This window comes from Mastomys coucha, unplaced genomic scaffold (assembly GCF_008632895.1).
Source record: "Mastomys coucha isolate ucsf_1 unplaced genomic scaffold, UCSF_Mcou_1 pScaffold21, whole genome shotgun sequence".
NCBI lineage: Eukaryota > Metazoa > Chordata > Mammalia > Rodentia > Muridae > Mastomys > Mastomys coucha.
This window is the reverse complement of record NW_022196904.1, coordinates 102,680,079-102,703,924: the sequence shown is the minus strand read 5'-3', so window position 1 is coordinate 102,703,924 and position 23,846 is coordinate 102,680,079. Positions and strand designations below refer to the sequence as shown.

General features: G+C 43.7%; 1 protein-coding gene across 1 annotated transcript in view; it reads right to left on the bottom strand.

Annotated features, from left to right (window-relative positions):
- The window catches only part of Spon1 (spondin 1), a 283,458-nt gene that overhangs the window by 236,283 nt on the left and 23,329 nt on the right, over positions 1 to 23,846 (bottom strand). The window contains exon 2 of the mRNA XM_031387957.1: positions 23,214 to 23,320. Coding sequence (XP_031243817.1) covers positions 23,214 to 23,320 — 107 coding nt within the window. The remainder of the gene's footprint in view (positions 1 to 23,213; positions 23,321 to 23,846) is intronic.

Sequence of the window (23,846 nt, the reverse complement as noted above, 5' to 3'; positions counted from 1 at the left end):
CAAGTTCAAATATTAAGCAAAGTCTACAAATTATAAAGTCTAAAATTAAGCAAAGTCTAAAAATATATGAGCTCCTTCACTTATTTCCCATAAGGATTTTGGTTTTGTAAGTGAAATTGCAAGAGGTTTTGGAAGGTGCACTGTCAGACTTAAAGACAAGAGACAACAGATGGGGTTAAACCCAAAGGTTATGCGTGCTGATAGTTCCTCCATGTCTGTCTTGGATTCATGGTTTTTGAGGGTTTCATGCATGAATGATGAATTTGCATCATTTATATCCCTCCCTCTTCCCACTCCAAGTCTTCCCCTATCTCTACCATCACCTCCTCTTCCATTCATAACTCTTCCTCTATAATGATGGCTGTTACATATACAACTTAATGAGTCCAGTTAGTGTTGCCTGTATGAATGTGTGTTTAGGGCTGACCACTTAGGATTGGGGGTTAGTCCCCGAGGAAAACCAGTTCTCCTTTCCTCAACAGCCACTGACTCCTTATCAACGGTTTAGCCTCTGTGGAATTTCCATCCATCTTTGTTGGCATGTAGACTGGTATGGTCTTTGCAGATCTTATTGTTGAGAGTTCCTGGGAGCAACAGCCTCATCCTGTCCAGAAGATGCTGTCTTAGAGCATCCATCTTGGTCCTCCTTGTTCTTAACACATTTGAGATGCCTTCAGGAAAGGGAGATTGTCTCTGCAGGCAGCTGTGGTCTGTTTATGTTAAACCTAGAACTCTCAGCCAATGAGATTGCTCTAGATCTTGGAATAAAGAGTCTCTCTCCTTCCATAGCCTCCTAGTTTCCATATCTTTTACTCATGTTTAAGAAGGGTCTTTTGTTTAGGGTTTAAAATCTCTAATGAGGTTAAACTAAGACCCAAAGAGTCTCAACTTTCCTGCTCTCCTTTCTGGAGCTGCAGGTAACTATGTAACCTAGTTCTGGCTGTGGGAATGTAAGTGTAAATTTGCTAAGGAAGTTCTGGGGTTTTCTTGTTTGACAAAGGAGGCCTGGGGAGAGCACTGCCTCCTACCTCCCCACTCTGCTAATTCCTCCATTTGGAACATTGTGATCAAGGTAAGATGCTTAGAGCTAGGGAGATTATAGGAGCAGAAGTAGCGAGGACAAACACAGTACAGAGTGAGAGAGAAAGGCACAGCCATAAGTTCAGAACCCTGCCATCCCAGAAGATGCAGAGAGAATACCAAAGTCATTGCTAAACTCCTGGCCAGGAAAAAGCTTGGATAAAGGTCTTGATGAAATATTGTTTCCTGTAGTTTAACATGGGGTCACAGAGATCCTACCTTAACCATGTCAGTGCAGGTTACTCTCTGAGCTTCACAATACGAGTTGATAATAACTATGAATAGGTTATCATTACAGTCGTGCTAGGAGCAATTTTAAATGTATGTATGCACACACACACAAACACACACACACACAAACACACACACACACACACAGAGAGAGAGAGAGAGAGAGAGAGAGGTATATGCACAAATATGAGTGTAAACTGGGTTGGAGAGACAGTCAGTAACGTGACAGCAAGCACAAGGACCTGAGTTCAATCCCCCAGCACCTATTTTTTTTTAAATGTGTGCAGAGGTATGTGCTTATAATTCCAGTGCTGGGGAGACAGAGACATACAGATTCCTGCCATTTGCTGGCCAGCCAGCCTAACCTCCTTGGTGATTTCCAGGCCAAGGAGAGACCCAGTCTCAAAGAAGAAGGTAGAGGAAGAGGCGAAAGACTGAGTCCGAAGAATGGCACTTAAGATTGTCCTCTGGCCCCTATCTGCCCACTCACCTCTACACAGACACACAAAAGGAATAGATGTAAACTAGAAATGTCTACTACTCTGGAGAGAAGTACTATTATCATGATTCCCACTTTCTGAAAGAGGATGGAACTCTGAGGTCTAAACAGGTTGAGTAGCTTGCCCAAGGCCCTGAACTGCTTATGTGGATGAATCAGAATTTAAACCAGGGTCATCAAATTCTGTGCCGAAAATAACAATGTTGAGGTTTCTCTCGGGCTACCTGAGTGACAAAAGGGATCTTGAATTTTTCATATCTTTAGTGGAGTTCTTCTTTCTCCTCCTTTATAAATGGCTCCCCTTTCAAACTTCTCAGGCACAGCAGAAACCTGGGATCTCCTCTGATGGATATATTTCTCTTCTCCTCCACCCCACGGTAACAATTCCTCTTCTGACCACAGCTGAGCTGTTCTACTGTGTCTGGCTTGCAGGTGTGCTCAGACAGACTGCTGTCTCCAGGTTCCTCAAACTGATTTGTTTCCTATCTTGTCTTTCGCCCTTCTAAAACCCTCTAGACCCTCAAACAGGGCTGGTCTACCACCTCTGCCTTTGCTTTGGGGACCTTTGTAGATACTGTCCCCTCTCCTTCAGATGCTGTCCTACTTTTCAACTGCTATGTTAAATAAACATTATGATCAAAAGAAACTTGGAGAGGAAAGGGCTTGTTGGGATGACATGTCTCAATCATGGCCTATCACTGAGGTAATTCAAGGTAAGAACTCAAGAAGGGAAGGCTCCTGGAGGCAAGAACTGAAGCAGAGACCTTGGAGGAATGCTGCTTACTAGCTTGCTCAGCCTGCTTTCTTATATAATCCAGGACCACCAGCCTGAGAACAGCAATGTCCATAGTGGGCTGGATCCTCCCACTTCAATCATTAATCAAGAAAATGTCCCATAGACTTGCCCCCAGGCCAATCTGATGGAGTTATTTTCTAAATTGGCATTCCCTCTTCGCAGATGACGTTAGCTTGTGTTGAGCTGACAAGAAACTAACCAGCAGAGATCTTTTGTGACATGTTTCCTAATTAACTCTTTTACAACTTAGCCCAAGTGTTATATCCATCAAGAGACCTCAGAGTCATCTTCCTCCAGAAACTGTTCTCTCATTTATACCCCAAGAATCTTTAATATGCCCTTATCAGACCTCAGTTTAATATTTTGCCAATTTACCTGTTTCTCTCTTCAGCCAACCCTGATTCCCACACCAGGTTGCCAGTTCCTCAGAAGTGGGATACATGTCTCAAACTCAGTCCATCCCTTCCCCCAGCCCTTTCTCTTCGTTGTTCGCTGTAACAATTACTGGTATCACTAGATAAGAAATTCCCACATCATCTCTCAACCCTATAACCCATTTTTGTTGTGGAAATGAGTGGCTCCTGTCCATCCTCAAGAGCTCCTTGGACACTGTAAGACATCAGGATTGATGGTTATGACAAAGTAGATCTTATTTCTGTTCCAGGAATGGCTTCCTGCAGAGCTGAGAGGTGGAAATAGCTGTCTGAAGGGTGGTTCACCTTCCAACAGAGGTATTCTGACCATCTGTATGTTGTGTATCTCCATGCACTGTATCATATCATACCATTTTGACCCACACATTAGCAGTAAGCCCTAACTAATGCAACCCTGCTCCAAGACAAGGCTAACCCCCCACTCCCAATTAATAATTTGTTCAGTATCCCTGACAAAAATCTTCCTCGAACCAAACAGAGGATAAGTTAATCAATTAGACAAGTGATCAATAAAATATAACAAACAAAGCATTCAATAAAAGTGAGCTGCTCATTATAAATAGTTTCTGACTCATGGGTCTGATCAATACATGACAAAGATCTAACAAGAATGAAAACACAGGGAGTCTAAAAATACTTCCTTGATAAATTGCATCCATCCGCAGCAACTACATGTTCTTCAAGACTCTCAGCTACCAGATGCATCCAATAACTTTTGTAATAGCTGAAACATAAACAGAGTTTGGGTGAAGGTCTTCCATTTATGTGGCCAGCCTTGTAAATAATTGTGAGGGCAGAGAATCCTCTTAAAATATGTCTGAAGTAGGTGTTAAGCAGGCCTGTTACTTTCTGATCGGTGACTGGCAAATCACTAGTGACTGTGGGTGCTGTACTGGACTATTCTCTGAGCCAGATTGCCACCATCCTTATCAGATTAGCAATGACCACACACAAAAGATCAACGTAGATGGGCTTGCTGACTGTTAATGTCCCTTTATAGGAGGGATGGGGAAGGTTCTATGAGTATTCCACCATTCCTTCAAACAAGTTGCATGTAACTCTTCTCCAAATGCATGTGGTCTTAGGGAAGGCTGGGTATATAGATATGGATGATCTAAGGCACAGGGCTGCATCTATGAGACCAAAAAGAGTCATTCTTCAAGACTCTCAGCTACCAGATGCATCCAATAACTTTTGTAATAGCTGAGTATAGACGCTATAGTGTATAATATGGTTGCTTTAAGTCTACCCATGCTCCTGCCTACAACTCCTCATCTACTGCTCTATAAGTAAGCCTAGTGCACCCATTGATTCCCCAGAGTAAACACTGATCTCTCATATGGGCCTTGTTTTATGGCAGAGCCTAATCCCTAAGAATTCCTTGAGAACTGCTCTTCAAAATCTGAATCAGAACCTAGCCCTGCCTCAATCACACTGTGTGTGTCGGGGGGCGGGGGTCAGTGAGAAGAGGAATCTGTTCATGATTTAAGTATCACTATGCTCTCCTCTGAAGACATGAGATGGATTTTTTGTAAGAGCTCAGTCCACCTTTAAAGAAGCCCAAAGAGCAAAGAAGTTTTACTCACAGTTTACTAAACAAAAATATTGAAGTTAAAGTAATTGAAAAATCTTTTAGTTAATGCTCAGATAAGAATCAATGATCTTAATTAAAAAGATAAGATATGGTTCTCACTCAAACATTGCTGGTGGAAGTGCACCACCAGCCACTATGGAAATCCACATGGCAGTTCCGTAGGAAGAAGGGAGTCAATCTACCTCAAAATCCAGCTATACAACTCTTGGGACTACACCCAAAGGATATATCTTCATTTTATCACAAGGACGTGCACATTGTTGCCCTATTCATAATAGCCAGAAACAAGGTAGATGCCCCTCAACAGAAAAATGGATGAGGAAATGTCATACACTTACACTATAAAAATATTACTCAGCTAGAGAAAGAGAGAGAGAAAGAGAGAGAGAGAGAGAGAGAGAGAGAGAGAGAGAGAGAGAGAGAGAAAGAAAGAGAAAGAGAGAGAGAGAATGAAATTTGCAGGCAAATGGATGGAACTAGGAAAAAAATCATCCCAAATTAGGTATCTCAGGCCCAGAAAGACAAATATGGTATGTATCTGCCTATATGGGGATATAGCTATTAAGTCAATGATAGCTAAACTATAATTCATAGAACCACAGAGGGTAGGTATAGAGGGTTGGTAAGAGAGTAGAGGGACAGATAGATGTTGTTAGGAAAGGACAGTGAATAGATAATTATGGGTGGATGGGTGGGATGGGATGGAAGATCAAGTCAGGAGGGAATATGGGGAGAGACAGCTAAAATTAAGGGGCATTTGAGGGGTACTATGGAGACCTAATACTGTAGAAATGCCCTAAAATACATACATATATGAAGGCAGTCTAAATGATTGTCAAATAATAGGGGAGACAGAGTGCTAACTAGACATCTTTGCCATCAAAAAATGCTTCCAGTACTGGGACTGGGTAGCATCTAATTGAATTGTTGGCCAAAGAGGCCCCACCAGAATGCCCCCCAAACAACCCAGGCTGTTCTCAAGCCTATAGATTGTTCTCTACAAATGGACATCAAGGCCTTATTGCTGAAGAAAATATTCATACAACTCATTGAACATGGAGATATCAAGCTACTGCAGGCCTGTATAGAGCCTCTACCCCTATGTTCTCATATATTTGGTACAGGAGTGTACTATGTACACTACCAAAAGAGAAACATAAACACCAAGTGAGCCACAAACCCTTTATCAACAATAGTATCCTGTCTGCAAAATATGCTAGGGCAACTATGGCACAAAGCTCATGGGAGTAACCAACCAATAACTGATTTGACTTAAGACTCACTCCACAAGATGGAAACCATACCTGTTACTGTTTGAGTGACAAGGAACCAAGAACTAGATAGCTCATGGACCTATAGTAAAATCCATTAATATTGGTCTAAAAAAAAAAAAAAAGGAAAAAGAATCTCCAAAACATAGTGATGAAATGACTCCTAATGCTATTCTGCTATACTCATAGATCAGTGCCTTGCTCAGCCATTGTTAGAGAAGCTTCCTCCTGTATCAGATGGGAACAAATACAGAGATCCACAGCCAGAAATCATGTCAAGTGAAAGACATTGAAACACCCAGCCCTAAATGGATGCCTCCATCAAATCTTTTCCATCAGATCTCAGGGAACCCCACAGAAGGGATAAGACACATATGTGAGCCAGGAAGGAAGACAGACACCAGGAACACAAGGCCTTCTAAATCCATTTGAGGAACGCTTGTATATTGGAACTCACAGAGAGTGAACCAGCATCCACAGAACCTACACAGGTCTGCATCAGGTCCTCGTTTAGTATTTTTATGGGATTCCTGAGTATGCAAACAAGTGGGTGTCTGATTCTTTCCTGATTATTGGTTTGTCCTACCCAACTTCAAAGTGACAGTTTCTGACTTGTTGTATTATATCTTATATTGTTTTATTGAAAAAAATGAATGAATGAATGAATGAATGAATGAATGAATGAATGAATGAATACCTAGTTGCTAGGATAAAGTTTAACACCTGAACGGTTGTTTTTACCTGCTGGGAGAAGGAAAAGCAGTTTTCCCAGTGGAGTGATACTGGATGTATGAACCACTCCAAGGCAGGCCTCCTGTTCATGAGTAGTTGACCAACATATAATGGACTCCACAGGTTTTTCTGTGTATGTTTTTATTTTGTTATAGTTTGGTAGGTTTGGGGGGTGGTGTTTTGTTTTCTAGGTTTGGGGACTTTTGCTGTTGTATTGGGCTCCTTTCTGTTTTGGGGTGTCTGGGGTAGAGGATCTGGAAGAACTTGGGGAGGGGAAGAAAATGATCGAAATATATTTAAAGCAATAAAATTGTTTTAAATAATAAAAATATAATAAAAATTAAAAATAAATTGGTTAGCTAAAAGAAGACATGGCTCTCTCTATTAACTAAAGGGCTAAAGCTTTCTTCAAAACAGATTTTCACTATTTGGAGGACCTCAATGGCTTTAAGTTTTTAAAATAACTTTTAAATGACATTATTTGGGGCCCTCAACTTGTTATAATATATAAAATACCTGGTCATTTGTTCAATTTGGGCTTGAAAAATGCTTTGTAATATTTTCTCTACTAATTATAACTTCTCAAGCTTCCTGACTTGTCCAATTGAAGACCCAGGAGTCTCCCTAGAATGATCATTTTAAACTTATGCTTTACAAATACTAATTTTAGATTAAGCCAGGTATGAGTTCTCTTAAATTCTTTTTGAACCAGGTTGGCTGTATATTTCTCTATTAATGGGAGTATGAAAATGTATCAGGAAAATGGAAAACCTACTGTGAACTTGCCTTACTTAACACACTCATTAACAATAAATGAGCAGGGTAAAAAGTTGGCCAAAAATCAAATGCAGAGAACCAGCTGCCCTGCTTGGACTCTTGGTGTTGGGGGTGTGACCGTGCTTAGTGTGGGTAGCATTCCCATGGAGATGGGATCCTGCTATGACATCCGACAAGAAAAAAAAAAATGCCTGAAGCATGACCAGCAATGTCCAGCCACAGGATACAGGGACTGGAGCCTCCATCTTCTCTCTTCCCTCATCGTCCTTCTAATGACAAGAAAAGAGCAAAGCCTCAAGCTGCTGGACTTGATCTTGGGGAGTAAGAAGGCAGTGCTGGATGATGCTTCAGCATCTCTTGGGGAATCCTGGCAGCATGGCCCCTTCCTTGGCTTAATGTAAGCAAGTCAGTGAAGACAGTTAAAACCAAGGGACCTAGGGCCTGGTCAGTGCCACAGAGGAGGCCACGCCAACCCCATCACAGTTTACACAGGTAGTATGACTTGATCCTAATAAGGAAGCTGCCAGCACAGATAGACACTGGGATATTTTCAACTGTCCTATTCTATGAGAGTAAAGACAAGGCTTTATTACTTAGCATAATTTTATCCAGTTACAAGTGTCCATCCACCAACTCTTTCAAGTACCAATTTACAAATTATAGAAAATCTTAAGCACGTTTTTGACCCTACATGCAGGAATTTCACTTCTGGGTAACCAGCTTAATAATGACTCTAGAATGTAAGAAAGCATTTCTGCTTGCTATGTTTGAGTGTACCTCAGAATCAATGTGTCAAGGAAGCACTGGTGTGACAGCATTAGATGGTGGACCCTTTAGGATGTGAAGTCTCAGAGGTGAACCCCTGGTGGCTGGGACTAACAGGCCTCGACAACACAGGATACAGGGACTGGAGCCTCCATCTTCTCTCTTCCCTCATCGTCCTTCTAATGGCAAGAAAAGAGCAAAGCCTCAAGCTGCTGGACTTGATCTTGGGGAGTAAGAAGGCAGTGCTGGATGATGCTTCAGCATCTCTTGGGGAATCCTGGCAGCATGGCCCCTTCCTTGGCTTACTGTAAGCAAGGGGCATTGCTCCAAGGGGCATTCACTTTGTCTGCCATTCATCTCTGGAAATGTCCATCCTCTCTGGAAGACACACCAGCAAGGCCCCGTCTTGAAAGCAGATCACAGACCTCAACAGACACCGAACGCACTGGCACCCAAAACTCATGCTTTTCAGACTCCAAACATGGGAGAGAGAAACAGTAACTATGTAGAAATTACCCACCCTCTGAAACAGCCACACCCTGCATCTCCACTGTCAACAGCAGACATCATATAGCATGGTGGTCCTATAAGATTACATCACCTAGTAATGTCACATGCATCAAGTGCACCATGATACCCACCTGATGATGAAGCTGCCCATTCAGGATACATAATGATATTTAATTAAACCAGTGGGAATGGACTGAGACTGATCAAATTTGTTTTTAGAGTTTATTCTAGTGAAAAATAAGAACAAATCTTGAGCCACACCTCTCTATGGGAATGCTTAGTAAACTATTTTGTGCCCCACCCCCCAAAAAAGTCTGTCCAGAATTCTGCTTCTTAAAAGACAGAAGACTATCAGGAGTGCAGAGGGAAGAAAGGAGGAGTCTAGGAAAGCGAATCCAAGTGAAGCTCAGGAGCTATGCTCCAATGAGATGCCTTTGTGAACCCATCACTGTGTATAATAAATAAGTGCCACTAAAACAACTTAAAGGGGCTGGGAGGGAGCTCAGTTGGCGGAGTGCCTGCCTAGCATAGTTGTTTGCATTAGTAAGACATGTAAAAACCAAACGAAACCAAACAAGAAGTCTATATGACCGATAATAACAGCATCCATAGAATGACAGTTTAAATTTCATAAATGTCTGTATGGTTTCATAATGTACATCTACTGTTTTAACAGCTAGACCAATGGAGAGGGAAGCAGCCTGAGATGTGGGCTTCTGGGCACGACACGACTGGTACACTCTTGAACTCACAGCAGCTATGATGACTTGCACAAGCTCTATCCCATCAACATTCAGTCATGGAAGGAAGAGTTCACAGGGCCCCCACCTCTTCCTGATGGTTGATGGAGGGGAGAGAAAGACTCCTTATCAACGGCATAGTCACTGTAGGATGTCTACCCTCCTGTCCATAAGCCCTCCCTCAGCTTCCCATGAGCAATCCTAACCAAAAACAAAGGAAAAAAGAGACACAAAAGTAGAAGCTATGAGTTGGGCATTTAGCTCAGTGGTTAGTGCTAAGTAGAAGCTGGCTGGGAGGAAGGAGAAGGTCAGGGAGACTGGGAGGAAGCAATGAAAGGGTAAGGGGTGAATGCAATCAAAATACATTATGTACACATATGAAAGTATCATATTGAAATTCATTACTATAAATAAATATAAATACATTATGTTCATGTGTGAAAGTGTCATATTGAAATCCATTACTATATTAACAATATATACTAATATATACTAACACTATATATAATGTATACTGATAAAACATTAATATAAGCAGACTACTACTTTTAAAATTACTCTAAAAGACCAAAGTCACAAATCTGTATGAAAAGAAGCAGGTCAGAGGCTCTGTACATGTTGTGTTCCTCAGGTCATGACTAGGACGTGGTGGATGTTCCTCCATGTGCTCCCAAAGACACAACATGAAGGAGACATAGCTGCCACCCAGATTCCTCACGAAATGGCACCCCACTGCTATAGTCTCCATGCAATGCTAGATAATCTCCACCAATTGAGTGGACTAATATCTAAGACCCAAGATGTCATAGTCCTTGACTCTCAGATGCCACTGAATGTCAGGCACATTGATGAGGTAATAACTTCTGCGGGGGCAGGCATCCTACATGCCATGTATGTATCATGGAAGGTTCATTTTGACTTCCAGCATACTCCAATGGAAACAATGGGCAGGTCTATTCCTGGATATACTTCTGTGTCTCTCCCTGCTCTATGCAACCCTCCTTCTGGTTCTCATCCATGGCTTTCCCACACTTCTACCAGCCCACTTCCTATTAAGGGGCCATACACAGTCTCCAGGCCCTGGCTGTGTCTACTCTGTGTTTGGTTGGAAGGGCAAGAGTCAGGATCTAGAAGTCACTGACAGACAGGGTAGGCTGGGAGCAGCTAGAGCAGGGAGAGGCACATAGGACAGTGCCCCTCATGCAGATCTTCTCCCCAGCATGGACTTCTACTTGATTATTAGCCAGAAGCTCCAAAAGAAGCAGCCCTTCTGGGTATAGCAACACATGCCTTCAATCCCAGTAGTAGGGAAGCTGGGACAGGGGGATGAAGCTTAGCTTTAGACAAAGTCCTGGGTCAGTAAGGGCTCTATAACAAGACCTAACATCAAAACAAGAACAGAAGAAAACAAAAAGAGCCAGTTATGTTACTGTTCTTGATGTTCTATTTTCTCCTGAATACACAGCAATTATACCCAAGCTTTGTCTTTCTATACAACATTCAAGAGAAGAAAGTACCTTCCATTATGGGGAATTCCTGCTTATGAGCTTGGGCAAGTAAACAACCTCTCTGAATCTGCTCTATCGTCTGTAAAGTATTCACCATACCTTTCTCATAGATTTACTTGTGAAAATTAGGATTAAAGTAGACAGGGAATACACTATAGTATTTAGTATATGTAGGTGTTCACTAAATGCTGCCATGATTAAAGTGGTCCGGAAATGAGTATACTATAAGCCTGTAGAACAATGTTCTAGGCATAAGTTAAAAGTTGTTGGCATGCCAGGCACTTTTGAACTCTCTCTTGCCCTCTGTGTTTCCTGAGATGGACTGCAGGTACAATGTTGGAGAAGGCTGTGCAGGGCTGGGGATACCCCTCTGTGGCAAAGCATTCATTGGCCTAGCATTCCTACAAGCCAGAGCTGCTCTCCAGCACTGTAACTAAGAAGTTACACAGTCCTTGGGATTCTCCAATTGAATGAACTGGGCACCTAAAAGGCTGTGTGTTTCAGAGTAGCACTATGGTCTGAGCAGACTGGCACGTGAGCTGAATCCAACCCAGGAAGACCCAGCCAATATCCAGGCAACAAGGTAATGGAACTTCTGGCAAGAGCGGTTGCAAATCCATCAGTGAGTGAGAGAATTGGAGGGAACAATTGTCAGAAAGTCCCTCACCCTCTCTCTTTTCCCCCAAAAAGAGCCAAATTAGATTAATTTGCCTTCTCACTCAGAGTGTAGCTCTGAAATGACTAATTATTACTCCGTTAGTCATAGTCAGGGTTTGTGCTTCCAAAGCCAGAGCAGGATAGGACTTGGCCCAATGGAAGCAGAGCAGCAACTCACTGAGCTTGGAGGAACAAGACATTCAGAGAAGTGGGTCTCGGTGAGGACAAATCTGTTCCCTAAAAGACAACTGATAATAACTGGAACATTTACACTGTTACAGCTACTGAAGTGTGGGTGTTACTTGAAGCCAGGGATACTGCCATATATTCTGCAACGTACAGCCCAGCCACTACCATCAAAATCATGTGACTTCACACATCTATATTATCAGGTTTAAATCACTGAGATCTATCGAACAGGGAGAAGAGAGAGGCACAAAAGGGCACAGGTAGAGGAATTAAAAATAGACAAAACTTGAGAAACCTCATTGGAGAATGAGTAAGAACATAGGGTGTGGCCAGTTCTCTGTGACTCTGAAGGATGGTAGACAAGCATGTCCACCAACAATGGTGTGGGGGGGGTGTCCCTGAAGAGCCACCTGGGGAGAGTAATGGGGCTGCATTCATTCCTTTCCTCACTGTTATGTCAAAATACCAAAAAAAAAAAAAAAAGCAGGTTGGCTCACAGGTAAAGGGTTCATGCTGGATTGCCATCATGACTTGGTGATGTCATCAACAATGGCAACAGAAACTTGAAGTAGCTGGTCACATTGCTTCCAGAGTTAAAAGCCAAGAGAGAAGGAGATAGATGCTAAATCAGCCTGTGGGGATGGAGCTGCTCTCACTTAGGGTGGGTCTTCCTACCTCTGTGTAGAAATTCTCTTAGAAACATGTTTCTCCAGAGGTTTATCTCTGAGGTGATTCTAGAACCTGTTATATTTACAGTCAACATTAGCTGTCACTAGGGTTAAATCTAGGCTGATGGGAATCAAAAAGTAGATGGATAATGAAAAAACAAGGAACCATGTATAGCCAGGCACAACTCTCTGGAAGATGCGGCTCTGACAGAGGCAGTGAATGGAGGAACTGGGTCCTAGGATTTCTTTCAAATGATAGGCATTTTAAGTGCTGACCTTTATTTGTCAGTATCTTTCTAAATAGGGCCCTGCTTCTCTTTTGCCGTAGCTGGATTTGTGCAATGTATCAATCTATTCTTCATTGCTATAAGAAAATATCTGTGGATGGTTACTACATAAAGGAAGGCGGTTTGCTTATCTCATGGTCTTGACATTTGAGGACATAGCTTTCAGTTTCTGTTTGAGCAAGTAAGGGTCCCTCGGGCTGCCTCACAACATAGAAAAATGGAAGGAGATCTAGGGGCACACCACACCACCATGCTCACACCAGGGGCGAGTGCAAAGGATAGTCTCACTTACATTATCTTGTTTTTATGAAAGTTAACTCATGTACAAACTCAGCATTAGGTCATTGCTTCATGATCTAATACATTATGTAGTCTAGGCTCTACCTTGTTAAGGTTCTATAACCTCACTACCACAGTGGGATCAAGTGTATAGCATGTAATGTCTGAGAAACTATCCGGGGCGGGGCACATACCTGCTCAGTCAGCTTCTTTTTTTTTTTTAAAGATTTATTTATTATTATAAGTAAGTACACTGTAACTGTCTTCAGATGCACCATCAGATCTCATTACGGGTGGTTGTAAGCCACCATGTGGTTGCTGGGATTTGAACTCACGACCTTCGGAAGAGCGGTCAGTGCTCTTACTCACTGAGCCATCTCTCCAGCCCCCTCAGTCAGCTTCTTGAGACCTCATGGGAAAGTCTAAGGGTGTCCCCTCCCCCATAGCATGTGCTTTTTTTAAAAAAGATTTACTTATTTTATATATATTGACTGCTCTATGTACACCTGCATGCCAGAAGACAGCATCAGATTCCATTAGTATCCCATCAGATCCCATGTAGTGAGCCACCATGTGGTTGCTGGGAATTGAACTCAGGGCCTCTGGAAGAACAGTCAGTGCTCTTAACCACTGAGCCATCTCCCCAGCCTCCAGAGTGGGTGCTTTCTAAACTGGGTCTTTTTGTCAGGGGATCCTTTCAGGATGTCCATCTCCCACAGACTTCCCTGTGCTCTTGTTCCCAGCCTGTCTCCTCTGTCCTCAGCCCTGTTCCCTCTCCTGTGAAGGTAAGCTGGCTACTGCCTCCTTGAAAATCACTTGTTGAACAAGTTTCAGGTCAGGAGCGGACCAGCCCAGTGATAGTTTGTGTAATGCAAGTGCAGCCTGAGAGTTACCTCAACCAGAGACACACAGGATGGCTGTAAGGATGCAGAGTCCCCAGCCCTCACACGTATCCCACTGGGTGGTCAGAATCAAATTATCTGAATTGGAGCCTAGAGAACTACACTGAGGAGGTTCTGGTGCCAGTGTAACGTGAAAGTCACTGTTGCTTATTAACTAACCTTACTAATCCTGTAAGGACAGTGTTACTATAAAATTTGGACTCATGTGTGCAGCACCCACCGAACTCTTCCCCACCCTCCTTTTTCCTCTTCCTCCTCCTCCTCCTCTTCCTCCTTCTCTTCTTCCTCTTCTTCTTCTTCTTCCTCCTCCTCCTCCTCTTCCTCCTTCTCTTCTTCCTCTTCTTCTTCTTCTTCCTCCTCCTCCTCCTCCTCTTCTTCCTCAAATTATCATGTATTTTGACCACTTTTCTTTGCTTTGGGCTCATTTCAAGAAAGAAGACAAGAATCAAGCATGATGACAACATTCCTAAAATTTTAACATCAGGGAAGCTGCATAAACACTAAGGCTTGGTTCATCCTGGGCTGAAAAGTGAGAACCTGATAAAGAGAAGAAAGAAAAGCAAAAGGGAAAAAAAAGAAAGAGATAGTGAAAGAACCCTCTTGAGATAAAGCTAGGATTGCCTTTCACTATACCTCTGTCTCTTCCCTAGTTTTCTGGACTGTCAGTTAGTTGATGGTGGGGGTGGTGGTGATGATGATGGTGGTGGGGGTGATGGTGATGATGATGATAGCAGTAGTATTTATTAATGATGCATATGAGCCAGCTACATACTAGCTAGGGTTTTTCCTTTATTATTCATGTAATCTTCAATTTCTTGTTCTTTTTTTTTCTCTCTTTGGTATTTCTATTATATATATAATGAGTCTTCTATAATTTCTCCATTTCATAGACATTCTGCTTATTTTTCTATTTTTAATTCCTTTTGTACTTCAGCTTGGGTGTGTCCCCAAGCTCCCTGGTTCTTTCCTGGCCAGGTGCAGACTGGGGAATCTGTCAACAGGTTTATTCAAGTGTGGTTTCTAGTAGCCTTTTGACTATTTCTTAGGGTTTTAAACTCTCTGCTTAAATCCCATGGGCTCCTGCATGCTGTCTATTCTTCCCATCAGATGTTTAGCATGGCAATCATAGGTGTGTATGTGTGTGTGTGTGTGTGTGTGTGTGTGTGTGTGTGTGTGTGTCTGCCTGCCTGCCTGTCGTGTCTGTGTGTGTCTTCATATCAGTATATGTAACATAATTCTTGGAAGGAAATGGGCAGAAAGTGGGTACTAGAGTCTTGTTCTACCATGGGACTTATCTCATTATTTAAAATTTTCCCCTTACATGACTTCAAAAAGGCACACCTAATAGATTGTCGGCTGTTTATTAAGTGCCTACTATGTGCTAAACACTGCTATAAGGACCAAAAAGATAAACTTCTGAAGAAAACAGTGTCTGTTACCATGGTGAAGTTCACACCGCTGTGAGGAGAAACTGCTGATGAGCAACATTCATGGGAAATGTCAAGGAATGCTTAGTCAAATATAAGCCAGGCATAGAAGCATAGGCCGACAATCTCAGTACTTTCAGAGGTTGAGTCATCCTTTGCTACATAGTAGATTTAAGGCCATGTTGAGCTACATGAGATCCTGTCTAAAATAAAGTAAGTATTTTTTTTTCATAAATGAATCTTGATAGAGGTAACATTAGATCAGAAGCTTGTAGCACTGAGGGAGCTCCGGTTGTGGGTGTCCAGAACATTCCAAGTAGAGAGGAGAGGCAGGCGTCAGTGGTTGAGGCTACACCCTCAGCTGCTCTAACAACCAGTGATCAGCTACCTTAGACAGAAGATACCAAATCTAGAAAAATCTTGAAATGCTGAACCATATTGAATCATTAGTTCTTCCAGGAACAACTGCATTCCAGGTAGGAGACTGTAGAAGAACGGGACTTTAAAGTTCTGCTTTAGTAAGCGTGTGGGAGACACATGGGGACTTCTCACAGTCAGCATCCTGGTGCCTTGAAGGTGGATGACTGTGGGACCTCAGGCACCAGCCAGGGGTCAGTGAGACACTTAAGCATCAGGAAAGGTGGAAGCAAAACCAAAAAACTTGGTAAAGGACCTAGCCACTCTCTGTGGAAGCTGTGTGTCAGACTCCTACCTGTTCAGGCACAAGGAAAAGCACGGACAGTGACAGGACATAGAGAGAGCCCAAAACTGCAGGCCAGAAACTCCGACCACCCAGTGAGCAAAGGCGTGAAAGGGTTGTCCCCAAGGGCAGGGACTTCAGTCTGTTGTACTCATGGGTACCTCCTCAGAGACTAACACATGTCTGGGTCCATTTGTCCTTCACAAATACATAATAAAAAATGACAAGTAAATGAAAAGTTTTTTAATTAGAAGATATAGCATTCAATAATTATAATAGTTAAATATAACCAAAATATCCTAGAGCAGGTGACTATTTTTGGTAAACAATGAACCACCCACTCTGAATTTAACTCTTAAAAAACAAACAAGCAAACATGGTTTCAAGTGTGTGCAAAACCAAAATTAATCCTTATATATCACATGTTAGATCTAGAATGAAGATTTATTGGTTTCACTATATAGTGTTCACCCAGGGCCTTCCTTACCCAAGCTGCCAGTGTTCTACCACTGAACCACACCTTCAGACCAACTTACTGTATTTTTAGACACTACTTAATAGATACACAACAAAAAAATTCTTGTGGTCATAAAAGTTATAGACTACCAAACAATTTTATCATGGACTTGAAATTGATTCCCAGACCTTTAGTAATAGATGTGGGAAAATGCTGTTTCCCATGCCGGGGAGCATGAGGCCAGCTTGTGCCAGCGAACATGTGGGTAGGGCCAGACATTCCAGCAGCGGTCATCCATCAACCTGGAAAGCACTTATCAACCGGCCAGTATGCCAGACCTTGATGAGAGCATGGGAATAGAGAGGTGGCCATGGCCCAGCTCCGCCTCTGTACTGAGCCTTGCAAGTTGCTTCAGAGTTAATACATCAGGATGAGACAGTGTTGAGAGAATTAGAACAGAGGACCATACTGAGCCCTTGAGAGCCCAGATATGGAGCAGCAACAGAGACCTTCAGTTGGATCAAAGGAGACATGAATGGCAGCAAAGGTCCGACTTTGAAGGACTGACACCTGTGGCAGATATATAAGATCATAAGCCCAATGTGGTCCTTGGAACAACCCAGCAAGGATTTAGGGAGCCAAGCAGTTGCTCTCTGTCCATCTTCCTCTCCCACATTGACACAGACCTGGAGCAGTTGAATTTTTGCTCATTGCTATTTTCCAGTTCCATGCTTGGATCAGACTTCTAATTCTATCAGTATTACCTAGCCTAAAAATGGGGATAAAAGGGTTTCCTAGTTGGCTTCTTCTCCCCCCCCTCCCCCACGCCAGACAGGGTTTCTCTATGTAGCCCTGGCTGCCCTGGAACTCACTCTGTAGACCAGACTGGCCTCGAACTCAAAAATCTGCCTGCCTCTGCCTCTCAAGTGCTGGGATTAAAGGTGTGTGCCACCCCCGCCCGGCATTGGTCATGGTATCTTAACACAGCATTAAAAAGGTAGTCAAGACTCGGTTAAACACCATGACAAAAAGCAGCTTAGGAGGAAAGGGTTTTTGTGGCTTACAGCTTACAGTTCATCACAAGGGAAGGAAGGGCAGGAATCTGTAAGCAGGAACTGGAACAGAGGCCACGGATGGGTGCTGCTTACCGGCTTGTTCTCCAGGCTTACTTTCAGCCACCATTCTTATACAAGCCCGGACCACCCTCCCAGGGGTGACACTGCCCACAGTGGGCTGGGTACCCTACACCAATCATTCAACAAGAAAAGGTCCCAGGGACTTGCCTGCAAGCCAGTCTGATAGAGGCATTTTCTTAATGTTGGTTTCCTTCTACCAGGTGACCTTAGCTTGTATCAAGCTGAGCCAAAACTAAGTAGCACAGAATGCCTATCTCATGAGGAGATATCTGAGAGACGATTTAATTTGCATTTTGTGACAAACATTTGCTGAGTTCTGATGGTGTGTAAGACCTAAAGTCATCAAACGCATTGTCCTGAAAGAAACTGTGGATACCTATCCTGGTCTGCACAAAAATGGGCCCATAAATAGCCAGAGGCTATTCTTCTCTAGGTAACGGCTCGCTATTGATGGATTCATGGAGAAGGAAAACACTGTATTCAGTTGTGATCCCATCAGGCTTCGAAGAATAGTCCTAAACTAATGTTACATACATTTTTCTGGTTGATCTAAGTGGGTTGCATGTATAGGCACACACAGACACACACACACCATGGATTGGAAGGAATCAAGTGGCAAACATAGTAATAGGAAGAAAATAAGAGTGTGGAGTGGGGAATAGCCACATGCAGTGTGTGTGTGTGTGTGTGTGTGTGTGTGTGTGTGTGTGCATGTGCATGCACGGTTGTGTGTGTGTGTATGTGTTTCTCCCTGATTTTAATTAGGGTTGCTTGTGTGAGCACGGGTGGGAGGTCATTTACTGGAGCATGGTCGACTAACCAGGGGCCACACCACTGAAGAAAGCACCTCTCTCTGTCCTGTAGCTGGGAACTACCAATGTCTCCTTGGTAGAAACAAAACCTCCCAAGCTCCTCCTCCATCCATGACTGACAAGCTCAATCTCAATCAGGTCTTACTTGAGTAGCCATAGCTGCTGTGAAGTCACAGGGCAGCAGCCCAGTCCAGACCAGGTGACAACATCTTACCTTACCCTTCTCTTCAGGCTTGGACGACTAATGCAATGAGAAGAAAATTCCTTATAAATACAAGGACAATTCCTGAGAATAAGTGTGTGATACTATTTCATCTTTAGACAAATATGTCAAAACTTCTTTTGGTGTTCTAAAATGTCTCAGAACCCATTAGTTGTTAATAAACTTTTATTGTTGGTGATGAGGTCATGGAAAGTTAGAATAAGAATTAAAGAGTCTCCCTGGCAGGAGTTGGAGCTCATCTCAGGCAAAGGTTCCTGAGACTGTCGCTGTTTGACTAGCTGACACTCACAGGTCCTGAGTCAAACAGAAAGATTACCATCTTGAACTTCAGGGCAAACAGTGTGCTTAAAAATCTGTCAATAAATATGTGAGTGTCCAAGCCTGTGCTGGGCAGATTTGCTGAGGGTGGAGAATACAGCAACAGAGGAGATAAATAAAACCCCATCTCGTGGGAGGTGTGGTGGAAGGGACAGACAGTGCACATATCTGCAAGAGAAACAGGGCAGTTTGTCGTTGCTAATAAACACAAAGAGTAGGTGCAGAAAGAAAGCAAAAGATCTAGCTCAGGGTCAAGGTGGCGGGGCAGGGTAGCTTTAAACGGGATGATCAGGACCCAGCTCCTTCGGAAAAGGACATCTGGGGCTGAGACAAGGCAAGAGTGAGCTGGACTGTGTTCTGGGCCTGGGACCAGGGAGCAGTTTGTTTTTAGTGAGCTGAATTGTGAAGACTGGTGAGTTACTTTTGTACAGACAGTACGGTCTCTGAACTCTCTGTCACTTGCAATTATCCGTGAGTACACCCAGCTAGCTCATAAAAAGATCCAGTGTCTCTCCCACTCTGGCAGCTAGACACCCTCATGTGCCAATGCCACTACCTTGGAACCCACTGCTGGAGCAGAGGAGGAACCCCACCCCTTCTCTGGGCCATCTGCAGGAGCCAGCCAGCAGAGCAGTAACCCTTACTGCCCTCATTCTTCTCCCACTAAGCCTATTGCTTTTGTTGCTTTAATGCATGGTGGGTGAGTCTGTGTTTTCCACTAAGTCCTCGGACATTGAGAAGCATAACAAGCCATCTGAGACGCCTTTAGAACCAGGAAGACGTGGTCAGCAAAATGGCTCAGCAGGTAATGGTGCTTGCTGCCGAGTCTGACGACCTTGACATTACCCAGCCCAATTGTAAAGAAGAGAAGTAACTCCTGCAAGTTGTCTTCTGACCTCCGCGTGTTTGCAGTGGTGTATATACTCGATCCCATCCCATCCACACACATATAAGTAAGTATTTTTTGAAATATTTAAAAGATCTAAGTATGTGGTCTTTATCTAGATTTACACAAAGTTCTAACAAATTTATCTAATTTTTTATGTGTGTGAGTGTTTTGTCTGCATGGATGTATGAGCACAACCTATGTGCCTGGTGTCCACAGAAGGCATGGGATCCCGTGGGACTGGAGTTACAAATAGCTGTGAGCTGCCATGTGGGTGCTGTGAACAAACCTGGGTCCTCTGCAAGTGGATCAAGTGGTCTTAAGTGCTGAGCCATCTCCCAGCCTCAGTTCACCCAAATTTTGCAGTTACTAAGCACTCAGTGTTTCCAGGGAGGGAGGGTGTTAGCTAGAAATGTCTACTTAGCTACTTTTAAAATGCCATTTTCAAAATGGCAGCAGTGTTTGTAATTTGTGTATTCCTGTTCTAGTGGGTGACTTGACTCTCTGTTCTACCTGTCAGCTGCAGAGTCTGACTTAACTGGACGGTGGCAAGGAGGGTACGGCAAATGTCATCGGGTCAAGAAAATCTCAGTGTGTCTTACCACTCTCCCCAGTGCTGAACTCAGGGCGTGTCACAGGAAGCACCCTGTAAGAGATACTGAATGAATGAATGAATGAATGAATGAATGGACAAATGGAGTCAATGAAAGATGACCCCTTTCAAATGTGTTCATGCTATAGTAGAATGGTGCAGGAGAGGTACAATGGGGATCTGGCCTATGACACCCCTACTAACCTCAGAAACCAGGAGAACCAAGTGGGGTGGGCATTTCAATGGTTTGAAGTCAAGGCAAGAGTGAAGACATTCAATGTGAGAAAAAAAATCCTAGTCTAGCATGTGGAGCTTCGAGGTGCTGGCTTGCTTTGACTTAATTCCATGAATGTTCAGTTTTATCTTGTGAGGAATGGTAACACCAACCCTGACTTCAGAATGTTGCCACAAGAATTAAGTAGACATAGACAATATAAGGCACTCTGCACACACACAGCTGCCATAAAAACAAAACAAAAACAAACAAGAACAGCAAGAAAACTCATACAGAGTGGGGCCTTCTTTTTGCCCTGAACAGGCATATACCAATTGCACCCCATGGTTATAACCAAGAACATGGATATAACCAGGAGCCTGGGTTGGATTTGAATCTCAGCTTTATCATAGAGCTGGGTGGCTTTAGGGAAGTTACTGACTTTCTGTGTGAAGGCGGCAACCATGCTTAGCTCATCATGCTGTGTGAGGATTACATCAGTCATTGAATGGATACCTAAAGGTACTTGACTCCAGAGCACTACGGCCTGCTAGCTGTAACTGTTGTCATGGGTGCTTTCACATCCTCAGGCACTCTGCTCCTCAAGGACTGGAGACGAGGACACTAGTAGCAATCAATGGATGTGTCCCTGTTATGAGTGATGGAAAAGGCATAGGTCCCTCAATGCCTCAGGACACCCAAGGTTCTCAATCCATGGGACCTCCGGTTTGCCAGCTTGCTAAAATACAGGGGGCAGACTCTGCTTTAAGGTTAGACTTATCTAGCCTCAGGGAGCTTTGCATTTGTAAGTTCTCATGTGCAGCTGATACTGCTAGGAATCCTACCATGGCCAGGGTAACAAGAAAGGATGTCAGGAGCTCTGAGGGAAGAATAAGAAATAATCAGGAAGAGATCTGAAGCTCCAAATTCCCAAGCTAAGGTAAGGCGTGCTAAGATGGGAGAAAGCGCTCAGCATCGAACCCAGCAGACATTAAGCATGAGGCAAGCATGAACTGTTGGTGTTGTTAACTATTGGGCCACTCTTTTGTACATCTTCCTAGAGTTCTCTTCTTCCAAGGAAGGTCATCTGAATGGGCATAGACAAGAAGCTAGACTCCCTTGTACAGAAAGGAAAGTTTTAGCTGACTATCATGGTGACCACCGTAACTACAACACTCGGAGGCCTGAAGCAAAGAGATTTCCATGGCTTTGATGCTAGTCTGGACTACATGGTGGGTACCTGGGCTTCCAGGACTATATAGCAAGACCATGTCCCCCAACCACTCCCCACAAAAAGAAACAACAACAACAAAAAAGGATACAGCAAGATAGATCACAGGGTAAGGACACTTGTAAACTAGCCTGAAGCCTTGTCAATTCCCAGAACCCATATGGTAGACATGAGAACCAGCTCCTGAAAGATGCTCTCTGACCTCCACATGCATGTCATGGCACACTTATGTGCCCATGCACACACAAACGAATAGATAGTCTTAAAACTCAAAAATTTTAAGTCACAAGATTCACCTTTTAATTACAAACTGGCCCCAAGTGATTAAAAGACCCTGATGAACAAAATATTTGGGGGTGGGGGTCTTCTGAGGAGTTCACACATTACACCAGAGCCCCCAGTAGCCAGTTCTAGGGGCAAGCATTTTCCTGGTTTTTCATTTTCTCTTCTGAGTTTGCAAATTCCAGATAAAAATGAATTCTACAACAATGGGAAATGGCTACCAGAAATGGTCTGGGTAGATTTGGCTGGGCCTCCCTCTCGTATCACACCAGCCCCCTGGGATGTGTTCTGACATCTTGCTAGAGAGGGGTCGATGTTCCTGCCATTTCCTTTGGAAGAATATTCCACAGTGAAATATGACTTCTTGTCAGGGCTTTGCCTTTGAGCTTCCCTTTCTTCTCCTGACCCACTTTCGTCTTGCTGTGGCCTTTTGCACAGTCACGCACAGCACCACCCCCAACCCCTTACGGAACCGCTCTTCCAGAACTGACATTCAAAGACCACCACCTCCTAAACTTGCCTACTCAGTTAGCCAAGGAAAGCATGCATAATTCTTTTTGTCTTTCTTTATAAGTAAGTCTCCACATTCCCTTAACATCCTTCTCCTGAGTTTTGAACTCCCTCCAGCCTGGCTGTCCTGGGCTCTTGTTCCAGTCCACCACAAGATGCCCATTGCAAGGGAAACAACAAGCCGGGGCCAGTTTCTGAGCACACTCTCCACGTTGCACTGCCTGCTGCCAAGGGTACAGAGAGCCCAGAGCCTAGCAGTGGGATCTGCCAGAGTGAAACAAACCCTGCTGGTGACCAAGCCTGCTCAGGCAGTCTGGCAGCCTTTGCCACCAATTGTGGGGTCCTTCTAATGGAGCTGACCCACTTGGGCTTCATCAAGAAGGCACATGAAAAGCCACACAAGATGCTTAACCTCTCCTTTTACGTGGACTCCTCATTTGTTCTCTGACTGCCAGGCAAGAAGGGACACTGGGACAGACAGCCTGTGGCAGTGAGTGTCGTCTTACCTGGAAGGTGCCTGCGTGATCTTCTTCCTTATCTCCCTCCCGGTTCTCTCTGAGGGCAATTAACGTGAAGCCTCTGAAGTAGGAGGGAGGAGCAGCCGAAAGTGTCACTGTGAGAGACAAGAAAGCCACGGTCAATACAGCAATTGACTGTGTTCCCTTTGACATGTAGGACCAGACCTGAGAGCTCGGTCAACATTCCATCCCTGTGGCGTGTAGGGCAGAGGATAATGGGTCAAGGATCATCAGCCACCTCTTCCAATTTCAGAGTTTGCTAAGTCAGATCTATATTTATTTCTTTACTTCTTTGTTTGTTTATTTCTTTTTGAAGCAGAGCCTAGTTGTACAGTTGGGGCTAGTCACCATCCTCATACCAGGACCTCCCAAGCATCCTTAAGACCCCCTTAACCACTGAGACAGAGGAAAGGGGAGCTGGCTTAATCACCTCAATTTGATAATGATAGCCCTGGGGCAATGAAACTCCCATCTTGACAACAACTCACTCTGCTACACTTCTATTAGGGTGATCGAGGAGAAAGCTGGGTTCCTTTTGGATGTCTAGGGTGACACATATTGCTCTCTGCTCTCCAAACACCTTCTCCTTATCTTCTGTAAAGTTACTCTCAGCCTCCCCCC